We start from the raw sequence: 12334 nt of genomic DNA, 5'->3' as shown, positions 1-12334 counted from the left end.
GTTATCACAAATACTTTTACCTCGGATTATTAAAGGAGAACTCCGGTCAATTTTAACATTGAGCTCAATTTTTTGTAAATTTGGAGTCCTGTATTTAGTTCCTGTTTTCGGTGGAAGTCCAAAGTAGTCAATTGTCGAGTTCACGCGCGTGATCATAGTAACTAAACCTATGCGCGTGAACTCGACAATCGACTACTTTGGACTTCCACCGAAAACAGGAACTAAATACAGGTATTTGCGCTGGCTGATATAACATCATTTTTATTCATATTTTTCACATCTACTGCAGTCAGATTCACTCGTGTTCACTCTGAAGGAATCACTCAACATGGCTGGGCACTTGTAATGACACATCAAATATGTTAAGAGGATAAAAGCAGGTTTAAAACTTGCCCCATTCAAGTCAATAGGGTGCAAATTTCAAAAATAGGATAACACGGTGTAGGCAACACCGATTTTTGTCGTTGTTCTCTGTATTGACAGCACTCCAAATTTACTAAAAATTGAGCTCAATGTTAAAATTGACCGGAGTTCTCCTTTAAGTCAATGCATTGATGTTAGTGAGACTAAATACTTTTCCTGCTGAAAACAAGCGGACCATCACTTTGGATGAAGCCGTCTGTATTATGACAAAAAGGGAAAGAGGAGAAGCGTCTGTCCCATTAGAGCAGTTCACACTTCCTGTTTGTCAAACACTGCAGATATACTCTCAGGTAAGCCAATTACTGACTAATCATATACCGGTAATTAATATTACTTAGTGGTTTCTAGTACGTTGATATCTAGAGTTACACATTTGTGTTTTGGTGTCGGTGAAAGGGAACTTAAAACAGACTCAGATTAAACAGAACAACATACGCTAATACAGTTATCGTGGTTGATTATGATTTTACTTTTCTAACTGTAGTTAGTGTGTAATGTTTCTGTTTGATCATAAACAACATCTGCAAAGTTACAACGCTAAAAGTTCAAAGCAAAGGGAGATATTTGCTTTTAAAGAAATTGTTTTTTAAGGACTACAACAAACGTCTGGTAGAAACTACACGACATTCCTCACGGGTTAGTGACATCACCAACCCTAGAATTTACATAAGCCCCGCCCCCTGAACATGATTTATAGATTATCAAGACAGAATATGCTAATCAATGACTAGAAGATAACTACACATAAGCTGCATAAATTCATCAACTAACCATTCAGAAATGTCCTGTTGCTTCTACATGTTGTCACTTCTTCTTGAGTCTCTCCATCATTGTCTGAATCCGATCTGAACATAAAAGGCTAAAAGTTTTTGACATTTTCACTGCGTGTGTGTGTGAGTGCAAGCTGTTGAAGCTCCGCCCCCTGTGCCGGGAGCAGCAGCTCATTTGCATTTAAAGGGACAGACAAATGGTGCGTTTTTTGCTGACCCTCAAAAAGTGACAATTTTAACATGATATATAAAAATATCTGTGGGGTATTTTGAGCTAAAACTTCACACACACACACACACTCTGAGGACATCAGAGACTTATTTTACATCTTGTGAAAAGGGCATTACACCACCCCTTTAATAAAGATGGCACATATTGGACGTCTTATTGACTGGCTGCCCTTGCTGATGTTCTCACATGAGGAAAAGGGAAGCTTTTTTTGAGATAATGAAGAAATAAAAGTTATGGAGATCTTTATTTAGAAATATTTAAGTTTAAAAAAAAAAATTTAAACAATTTACACTGAACAGAAAAGTGAAGTTTATGTAGGAAGAGTGGTTTGGTCCTCGCCCTCTATGACACGAGTCTCAGCAGAGTCTTCCTGCTGTGAAATATGAACACAGATCACACACAGCCTAAACTAAACCATCGACTGTCACTTCGTAAACCTGTAAATTCGACTGGAATGAATGTACTTACATCCCAACTGGTCTCGGCCAGTATCGCCAGGCATTCGATGTGCTCGGACATGTGTGCCGTTGTCTGGTGTAGCTCACCGTTTTCTTCTTCAAGCAAATTTATCCTGAGGAAGAAATGTAGTTTTGATGGATGGATCAGAGAAACAAAACTACACTCCTGATCAAATGTTTGGGGTTGGTAAGTTCATTTGAAAAAAGTCTTATTCTCAGCAAGGCTGCATTTATTTATTCAAAAATACAGTTAAACCGGTATATTGTGAAATATTAAAATTGTAAATAACTAACTATACTAAAATGTAATTTAATCCAGTGATCAAAGCTGAATTTTCAGCATCATTACTCCAGTGTCACATGATCCTTCAGAAATCATACTAAATGCTTACCGGTAATATTTTTTGTGGATACTGTGATGTTTTTTTTAGAACAGTGTTTATTTGAAATAGACGTTTTTTGTCTTTACTGTCACTATAATTTCTTTTTAATAAATCCTGCTGACGCATATTTAAAACATATTTAAAAGTACCTAATTTGCATGGAGGAAACCGTAAGCAAAGCATTTTTCTGTGCCTCTTCGAAGTCGTGCATCTGTAAAAGAAGATCTCTCTTCTTCTGAAGCAGACTCTCATTTTCAGATGTGACCATCGTCATCATGTGTGACGTCTGATGAGGAGCAGATATCGTCAGTTAAAATCGTCACACACATTTTTTGAATATTTTATTAGTCTGCCATTTTACCTTTTCCTCCTGTTTCCTCAGAATAAAGATCTCTTTCTCCAGCTCTTTTATTCTGTCGTCTCGCCACCCCGTCTCTCTCAGGTAAAGCCCTCTGGCCCGGCTCAGCTTGTTTTTGTAGTGGATTCGCTTGTCGTTGTATTTACTGGAAATATAAAGCAAATACTAAAGAATGCTTTACTTTAAATCACTCAACAAAAAAGCTTTTTAAATTGATCTTTAATGTTTGGATCTTTCTGCAGCGCTGCTTTAGCATCATTGAGATGCTAACTAAAATATTAAATATAGTTTTTATTAATATATTTAGTTTTTTTGTTGTTAAAATTTTTAATTACTTCATGACCGCTAAAAAGATATGTTCTGTAGTATGAATGTGTGTAGTGTGAATGATATTCGGAAGTACTACATTCACCATGTTGCCCTTATCACGTGACCCACCAGTGTCAGTTATGTTGCTTCACTGCCATTCACAAATCCTCTCCCGTGGCCTCATGGGATAGTAAAGTGTCCATCATACACACACTTCAGAATCTCACTGGAATAAGTAGGTCATCCGGGGACTGTTTTCCTACTCTTTTATGAGCACAAATAATTATTCAGAATTATTTGTGTTTACTGGCTCGAGGGCGGAGCAACCTGTCACTCACATGAGATCCACCAATAGCAAACCACAACCATCCAATCAATTCCCCACAGACAAAATCAAGTCCCGCCCTACATTTGTTCTTGTTCGAGAAGCCGTTTCACTCGGATATACGCCACAATAGGGAAGAAAAGACAATCACAACTTCCGTTTAATGTCGACTGTAACTAAAATAACCCTGTGTCTCTGTACCTCCTCTCAGTGTCCACGCTAACTAGAGCTAGCTGAAGTTCAGTCCTCAGAGAGTCCGTCTCCTGTTGACCGCTGGCTAGTCTGTTCTTCGAGTCACTGATGTCTTGTTGGAGCTGCTTGTACAGCAAACAGAAATGATTTAGAGTTAGTACATGAGTTAAAATTGGTATAAACAACTTAAACCATTGCAATCTGCTGATTAAAGCACATTTACGATTCCCCCAGCAACACACAGATGTCAGATCTGCTTCCGGTTACCCTGAGGTTCTGCTGCTCCGCGGCACTGAGGCTCTGTTGAAGTTGTGTGTTGTTTCTCCTCTGGGACAGCAGCTCTTGTTTGGTGGTGCTGAGGATCGTCTGGATGCCCGTGAGCTCTTTAAACAGACTCTTCTGCTCCTCTGCGTCCTGCTGAAGCTGGACTTCCTGTGACTGATGTGAACAATAATAATAATTCGTTGCATTTATATAGCGCTTTACATATGGAAGGGGGAATCTCCTCAACCACTGAAAGTGTGTGTTCAGTGTCGTTTCAGGGTCACAGCAGGGGTCCCAAACATTTTTGACAGTGGAACATGTAAAATATTTACTTGAAGTACATCCTGAGAGCCTACGTTAATATTTAAATGATTTAGCAACATATTTGCATAATCACGGTTCTCTGATGTCGGGTAATGGTCAAATTATATAAAATATCGAATCTCTTTTCAGTAAATGTTTTATTTTGATTGTTTTTATTTTAAAGTTATTTAATATTTCTCTATATATAGGGATTCACAACTTGGCCACAAATTAATTTGTCATGTATGGCAATTTTAACAGCGATATGATGATGATGAAACCAACTAAGACCTCTTTCAGGGTCTTTATTATTAATAATAATAATTATTATTAGTTTTAACTAATTATAAAAATGAAGACATAAATATATTACTATTGTAAATTACAGTTGTACTGTAAAATATTTATTATTTGTGATCATTATAAAAATAACTTTTATGTCTTAAATTCTTCATATTTAAACGTTTAAATCCTCAAGCTTTTAACATTCTGACATGAGACATGCACTGAAACGGGTCGCTGTGAACAGAGCTGTTTTTGAGGAGGTAAAAAGGGTGTTGTTTTACACAACCATGGAGGAATTTTAAGTATGTTACACACTTTACATGAAGACCCTAAAGAACCATACCAACTTGTGGAAAATGGGCATCCGATGACCCCTTTAACTTAAGTACACACAGTCTTGTGTACACCGTTGTCCGATTTCCAAATACTTATGTTATGAGTGAACTTGTTGCTGGTTGACTTGGTTCATGGCTTAACTCTTTAACAAAGACTTTTTTTGAAGTCCCTATGGGAGAAATGAATAGAAAAAATACTTCCGGGACCAACAACGCTTCAATAGATGTTCCTTTACCTGGACCAAAGCTCTGGCCTGATGGATTTCCATCTGCGTGGTCTTTGTCAGCCGCCTGGTCTTCTGCTGCTCCTCCTGGAGGACAAACTTCAGCCGGCGAACTTCAGCGTCCAGAGATGACAACTAAAAAAAGTCAGTGAGTTAGTCCCTTATCATAACTAATGACCAAATCAAAGTCGAATCGCTCAGGTTACCCGCTTCAGGTGTTTGTCACAGTGTCTCTCCGCATCCTGCACCTCTAGCTCTCGTACCTTAGATGCTAAATCTCTGATCTGTGAATGCACAAGACACATGCATTTACTTTTTTTAGAAGTAGGCTAATTTTCCAACTCCCCTAGAGTTAAACAGTTGAGTTTTATCGTTTTCGAATCCTTTCAGCCGATCTCCGGGTCTGGCGGTAGCACTTTTAGCATAGCTTAGCATAGATCATTGAATCTGATTAGACCGTTAGCATCTCTCTCAAAAAAATGACCAAAGAGTTTTGATATTTTTCCTATTTAAAATTTGACTCTTCTGTAGATACATCGTGTACTAAGACGCTGCGCCTGAAAATAGTCCCCAGCTCGGTAACTTCCAACGTGACCGGCACTAAGTTTGTAATATCATTGCGCTGCTGGTACGGCAGCACAGATCCTTGATTATTACGCAGGAATGAAAGTATAGTTCCTAGTCATATCGGCCTAGAAAATCACAACTTTTCATTTTCTCTTGGTCTTACTACACAATGTAACTACAGAAGAGTCACGTTTTAAATAGGAAAAATATCAAAACTCTTTGGTCATTTTTTTGAGAGAGATGCTAACGGTCCAATCAGATTCAATGATCTATGCTAAGCTATGCTAAAAGTGCTACCACCAGACCCGGAGATCGACTGAATGGATTCGAAAACGGTAAAACTCAACTGTTTAACTCTAGGGGAGTTGGAAAATGAGCCTATTTCACAAAAAAAGTGGAGTGTTCCTTTAAAGCAATTGCTGTATTAAACTTGTGTGTTTTCCTTCTCAGTCCTCACCTCCAGCTGAAGGCTGCCGACGGTGGTCCTGTAATCGTCCGCCTGCTTCTCACAGAGGTCCTGAAAGTCTCGTACTAACTTCTCTGCCTCCTTCCTCTTCCTCTTCTGCTCTTCACATTCATCCACAGCTCTCCTCCGCAGGTCCGCCTCCATCTCAAACTCCACCCGCAGCTTCAGTGTGACCCGAGTCAGGTCCTGCAGCGTGATCATCCTCTCCTGCATCTCATCAAGACTCCTGGAAAACACCAGACCATTCATTTCACAACCTGAGCTTTCCAGAGGTGTGTCGATGTTTTCTCAGCGGAATTATTCGTTGTCTTTATCCTTATAAAAATGATATATATATAAATAAGGTCCATTAGCATGAGTAAGTTTATCGATTATATACAGTCAAACTGCGGTCGAACCGTTTATGAATATCCTCTTCCTGCGGCTTCTTGGCTTTGGATGGAGGGACAGCGCTCTCAGGGGCTTCTGCCTGTTACAGTAAAATAACATGAATCGTGTTTTTATCATTTTATTATGGCACAACTCACTCTAGACGAATTTAAGTAATATAATGTATGTATATATATAGTATATAAATGCAAACGGTTTATAACTTTATATACATTTATATATACTTTTTTAAAAAGTATCTTCTGCTCACCAAGGCTGCATTTATTTGATCAAAATAAAGTAAAAACAGTAATATTTTGACGTATTATTACAATTAAAATTAACTTTTCTATGTGAATGTATTGTAAAATGTAATTTATTCCTGTGATCAAAGCTGAATTTTCAGCATCATTACTCCAGTCTTCAGTGTCACATGATCCCTCAGAAATCATTCTTATGGCGCAACTCACTCAAGATTAATTAAAGTAATATAACGTGTGTGTGTGCTATATATATATATAACATTTGCATATACATATATATATATATATATATATATATATATGCAAATGTTTTATAACCATGTTTTTTTTTTAAATCTCACCAAGGCTGCATTTATTTTATCAAAATAAATGAAAAGCAGTTACATTGTGACATATTATTGCAATTAAAAATAACAGTTTTCTGTGTGAATATTTTGTAAAATGTCATTTATTCCTGTGATCAAAGCTGAATTTTCAGCATCATTACTGCAGTCTTCAGTGTCACATGATTATTTTAATATGATGATTTGCTGCTCAGGAAACATTTCTCATTATTATCATTGTTGAAAACAGTTGTGCTGCTTAATATTTTAATTATACAATTTTTTGCATCCTTGCCGAATAAAAGTTACTTTCAATTCCTTAAAATAATCTTACTGACCCCAAATTTTTGAACAGTAATGTAGGGTAATGTAACATCATGCATGTTTCCGGAGGAACCATTTCTTTATGTATCTTTAAATAGATGATTATCTTACCATTTCAAGCAAATTCACACGCTCTGCCTGTAGTCTCTTCACACAGCCCCTAAGATAACACAGTTCTTCTTCCTGTTTCTCATTTATCTCTTTTATTTTTCGCAGTTCAGCCACTTCTAAGAAAAGCAAGTCAGACTATAGGTCAGTTCAGTTGAGAGGTTATACTACTAAGATGCACAAGACAGAGAAATGAGGAATAAATGATACCACAGCGTTTCAGTTTCTCCACTTGGCGTCGGAGGTGTTCAACCTCCATTTGAGCTTCTTGCAGCTCTGGTTCTAAAACAAAAGCATGATTTTGATGTCAAAATGAGTGTCTCCCACCTCTTTATCCCTAGTGTGAGACCAGTGAAGTGATTTACCATAAGCCTTCTGCGTCAAGTGAGCAGACTCGAGCTCATCCGTGAGTCTGCGGATCTCCTTGTGGGCCATGGAGAGCCGGGCTGAGGCTTCTTCTACATCTCGCTCCAGTTCTTGCAACGTCCATCCCTTCAGCTTGTCATCCCCACTGCACCGCATGTCAACCGCCTGCTACAAACACAAACACTCATATAAAACCACTCGACAGAGGGTATTTTGTGTATTTCATTAACCAGTGCATGCTTTGTAGGCACTGAGCGCGACAGCAACTAAGATGCTGCTTCAAGACATCCTCAATTTGCATGCTTGAGGAAGAAACATTCACAAGAAAAGGTATCAAAGGCTAGTAAAAGTTGTCCTTGTGTAAATTAAAACATAGTATACTGTAAAGGCTAGTAAAAGTGGTCCTTGTGTAAATTAAAAGCATTGTTATACTGTAAAGGTTAGTGTAAGTGTAAAGTAAATAAGGATTATAAAAGTCGGTAAAAGTCATAGGTCAGTAAAAGTGTAAAGTCAGTTAAAGTGTACATTTAAATTGTAAAATAAAAGAACCCAAAAGTTAGTAAAAGTGTATACTGTAAAGTATACTGTAAAGGTTAGTAAAAGTGTCAAGTCAACTGTCAAGTTAGTAAATGTGTTAATTAAAGTGTAAAGATAGAAAAAGTAAAAGAAATCAAAGGTTAATAAAAGTGGTCCTCGTGTGAATTAAACAGTATACTGTAAAGGTTAGCAGAAAAGTGTAAAGTAAAATGTTAAGTAAGTGTCAATTTAGTAAATTGTAAAGATTGTAAAAGTGAAAATAAAAGAAATCAAGGGTTAGTCAAAGTATAAAGTGTCAAGTTAGTAAAAGTTTAAAGTAAATTGTAAAGATAGTAAAAGTGTAAAGAAATCAAAGGTTAGTAAAAGTATAAAGTAAGTTAGTAAAAGTGGTCCTTGTGTAAATTAAACACACAGTATGCTGTAAAGGTAAGTAAAAGTATAAAGTAGGTGTCAAGTTAGTACAAGTGAAAAATAAGACAATTTGACAGTGGGTAAATTGTAAAGATGGTCAAATTTAAACTAAAAGAAATCAAAAGTTAGTCAAAGTGCCAAGTAAAAGTGTCAAGTAAAATTGTAAAGTAAAAGAAAGTGTAAAGTAAACTGTAAAGATAGGAAAAGTGTAAAGAAATCAAAGGTTAGTAACAGTATAAAGAAAGAAAGTAAGTACTGTATACTGTAAAGTTTGTTGGAATCCATCTAAATTAAGAGACTAATAAGAAGTGATACTAACGCCTCTTAAATTTAGTTTACACCTTATGCTTTTTGTTGTGCATTTCAACTACATGCATCAGGTTAATTATTATAAACATACAGGCATTAATTTCTGTTTACTCTGAGCTGCCTTTCTGAGTCCTAGGAGCCGCTTCCAAGGGCTCTGAACGTGTAGTGCTGGTGACACCTTGTGGAAAGACGAGCAGGTATATTTATCAAGTCTCTAATCAGACATTTTTGCACTTTCATAAGTCAAGTCAAGTCAAGAATATTTGTATAGCGCTTTTCACAATATATATTATATAGCAAATCTCAACCGCTTGCAAAATGTAAACTATATTATTGACCAGCTTCAATCTGCTAAATGCGACATAAGGCATGAAGTTAAGATATTGTAAACTCTAACATCATGAATTTTTGTAAAGTCGCTTTAAAGGTAGGGTAGGCAATTTCGGGAGAGGCTAGCAATAGCAAGCTAGCTTTGAAACATGAGATCCCGCCCCCCGTTCAGAACATCTCCAGAGTCACGCCTCCTCCAAAACACATGAACACACACAGCCAGAGCAGAGTCTGCAAAGCGTCAGGAGACACCGTTAAATTCCCTCATGTCACATAACATTACAATATTAATAAACGTAAACAACTTACACAGTTCTTACTTGTACCAGCTGACTGCTGCAGATCCATTTTGGCATTGATAATGTTGAAATACAAACGCAAAAATTAAAGTCTGAGGACGTGAACAGCTCCGGGTAGAACGTAACCATTGCCATTTTTTGGTCCTGAGACTTCCACAGAAGATACATGTATTTTTTTTGTATTTCAACCACTTCTATTATTGATTGCTATAAGGATGTGAAGAGAGTTTCAACCAGAATAACAAAAAGTATTTATGAAAAAAATTGCCTACCCTACCTTTAAAACATGCTTATAAATACATTTGACTTGATGTAGGAAGGTAAAACGACCTGAGAAGCGATTCTCTTACTTTGACCACATTATCTTCACAACCCTGCGACGTTTGGACATCAGGATCGCATGCGCTCTTCACATCCACATCCTGGCTCTGTGTTTTCTCCAGCAGGGATGCTCTGTCTGCGAGGAGGTAGGCCACCTGTTCACTCAGGCTTATGGGGATTATATCAGCCAGACCTTCCTGAAGCAACATCTCGGAGACCTCGCTCCTCTGAGCCTCTGTACACACACATTTAACTGTCATATTAGTGGTGTAGAGCGAGCGGGTCTGAGGGAGGAGAGAACGGACAGAAACGCACCTCGCTGAAGGTGGATGTCGTCCAGAGAAGCACGGAGCGATATGTTTTCTTGTTCGAGATGTAAAGCCACTGCGTCTCGGGTCTTTGTGAGACTCTTAATGTGATTGATGTATTGCTGAACCTGGGAACACACATATTCTCTACCTAAACATAGACACTCATGTGGATCTGAAACAAATACATGTGAGTAAATGATGAGTCTCCAGTTTTTTCTTTTTTCTTTAGCCCAACTCACCTTTTCAATCTCAGCGACACGTTCCTTCTGAAGATCTTGTATCTGTTGGTTGAGGGACTTCACAGTACTTTCACGACTCTTGTAAAGCTGCCACAGCAAAGACAAGCGCTGATTAATGGAGGCCGAGGGGTCCAAACCTTCCTCCTGCAGTCGCTGCTCCATGTCCTGCAACATCTTTCCATCCTAAACAGACATAGAGATGCATCTTATGTCTATCTATACCTGTCCTGTCTGTATAACTGTCAGGTGAAACTCGAAAAATGTGAATATCATGCAAAAGCTCATTTATCTCAGTAATTCAAATTAAAGGTGAAACTAATATATTATATAGACTCATTACATGCAAAGTGAGATATTGCAAGCCTTTATTTGTCATAATTTTGATGATTATGGCTTACAGCTTATGAAAACCTTTTCACAATATTCTAATTTTGAATTTGGGGTTTCATAAACTGTAAGCCATAATCATCAAAATGATAACAAATAAAGGCTTGAAATATCTCACTTTGAATGTAATGAGTCTATATAATATTTTAGTTTCATCTTTTAAGTTGAATTACTGAAATAAATAAACTTTTGCACGATATTCAAATCTTTCGAGTTTCACCTGTAGGCTATGCATCTATCTTAGATCTAACCATGCATGAACTGATCCGAGATCAGTGTTTGACGTGTTTAGATGTGTACATCAAACACGTGATCTGCTCATGTTGTTTAAACATCCTTTGACAGCTGTTGTTGCAGATCGGAGGAGGTGGTGCACATGCGCACATCTGTTTTTCCCTTTAAACGACTTGCGGTTTTCTAGCATGAAAACTTTACTACTTTCAGTTACATTTGTTTTTTTCTGCAAAAAGAATAGAGCGAAAGCACCAGATAGTACGATGTATATTTACATAACTTATTACAGATATTTACCACAAAGCCAGATCGTGATGTGTTGTTCTTTAAAGAAAAAAGTATAATGAGCTAATCCCCACTGAAAGGTTTATAAAAACAGATCTTACCTGTGCGGTGCACATCTCCTACCGTTATTCAAAACCATTGAAGTCACGTTTTAGTGGATGTTAAAAGTTATTATTGTTTTAAACGAGAAATGTCCCGCGAAACACACGCACACGTTGCAGACTGAAGCGTTTTTTCTTTTCTTGCAACTGTCGCATTCTAACAAAACTTTCCGACGTTCGCGGGTCGCCTAGAAACGGATGTTAATGTATCACCTTCAGAATTTTTCAGCGTTTACTTGGAATGTTCATCAGCGACAGCAGACTGTGTGTGTGTGTGTGTGTGTGTGTCTCTCTCTCTCTCTCTCTCTCTCTCTCTCTCTCTCTCTCTCTCTCTCTCTCTCTCTGTGTGTGTGTGTGTGTGTGGGTCTGGGACGTCCTACAAAAGAACTCCACAAACTCCGTGATAATAAACGAGGTTCCCAAACAAGTAGGCTATATAAGGTTCACTCACGAAACGGGTGTAGTTTCCACTTTGAAAGGGACATTTAAAGTAAATGTCAATTAATTAGCCTATATCCATTTTAATTTTATAATAATAATGCATCCTCATTGACAAAAGACCATTTATATGCTAACTAGCAACACATAAAAGCTGGCTTTAGTTTTTCATTGTTTTTTGTTTTTAAATGTTCACGAGGGACACAAAATTGAAGGAAAAAAACATTTATGGAATGAAGATAGCTATTAAAAGCATGTGAAGATAGCCTATAAAATATTGTATTAAATTACTAAATTTTCCTTCCCTCATATTTAGCTTGTTTAAACTAACTCTAAATAAAACCACAAATGTACAGAACAAGATAAAAATAGTTCAGCGGAAAGATTGAAACGCTTCACAGGGGATTTGGGTGAGAGCTGATGTTTCTCTGGTGGTCTGCGTTTCCTCCAACAGGACATAATTGTTCAGATTGCTCCAGTGTTTA

General features: G+C 37.4%; 1 protein-coding gene across 10 annotated transcripts; it reads right to left on the bottom strand.

Annotated features, from left to right (window-relative positions):
* Positions 1-1635: 1635 nt before the first annotated feature.
* Positions 1636-11759, bottom strand: LOC306990523 (coiled-coil domain-containing protein 30). Of its 10 annotated transcripts, none has more exons than XM_079597468.1 (18): positions 11412-11759; positions 10405-10587; positions 10170-10290; positions 9884-10089; positions 8996-9082; positions 7647-7815; positions 7492-7563; positions 7285-7400; positions 6293-6363; positions 5886-6120; positions 5068-5145; positions 4874-4996; positions 3718-3888; positions 3460-3572; positions 2628-2769; positions 2416-2552; positions 1894-1996; positions 1636-1798 (listed from the first exon to the last, which is right to left on the bottom strand). In XM_079597468.1, the coding sequence occupies exons 1-18, from the start codon at positions 11424-11426 to the stop codon at positions 1736-1738; spliced, it is 2205 nt and encodes a 734-aa protein (XP_079453594.1). In that variant the 5' UTR covers positions 11427-11759; the 3' UTR covers positions 1636-1735. The 10 variants fall into 10 exon arrangements, with proteins under 10 accessions (XP_079453594.1, XP_079453601.1, XP_079453597.1 ...); XM_079597475.1 differs by having other exon boundaries at positions 11625-11746; XM_079597471.1 differs by having other exon boundaries at positions 1636-1795; positions 11412-11740.
* Between the last annotated feature and the right edge of the window lie 575 nt (positions 11760-12334).

This window comes from Phoxinus phoxinus, assembly GCF_949152265.1.
Source record: "Phoxinus phoxinus genome assembly, chromosome: 22".
Lineage (NCBI taxonomy): Eukaryota > Metazoa > Chordata > Actinopteri > Cypriniformes > Leuciscidae > Phoxinus > Phoxinus phoxinus.
Note: the sequence above shows the minus strand (reverse complement) of the source record. Positions and strands in the feature narration are given on the sequence as shown.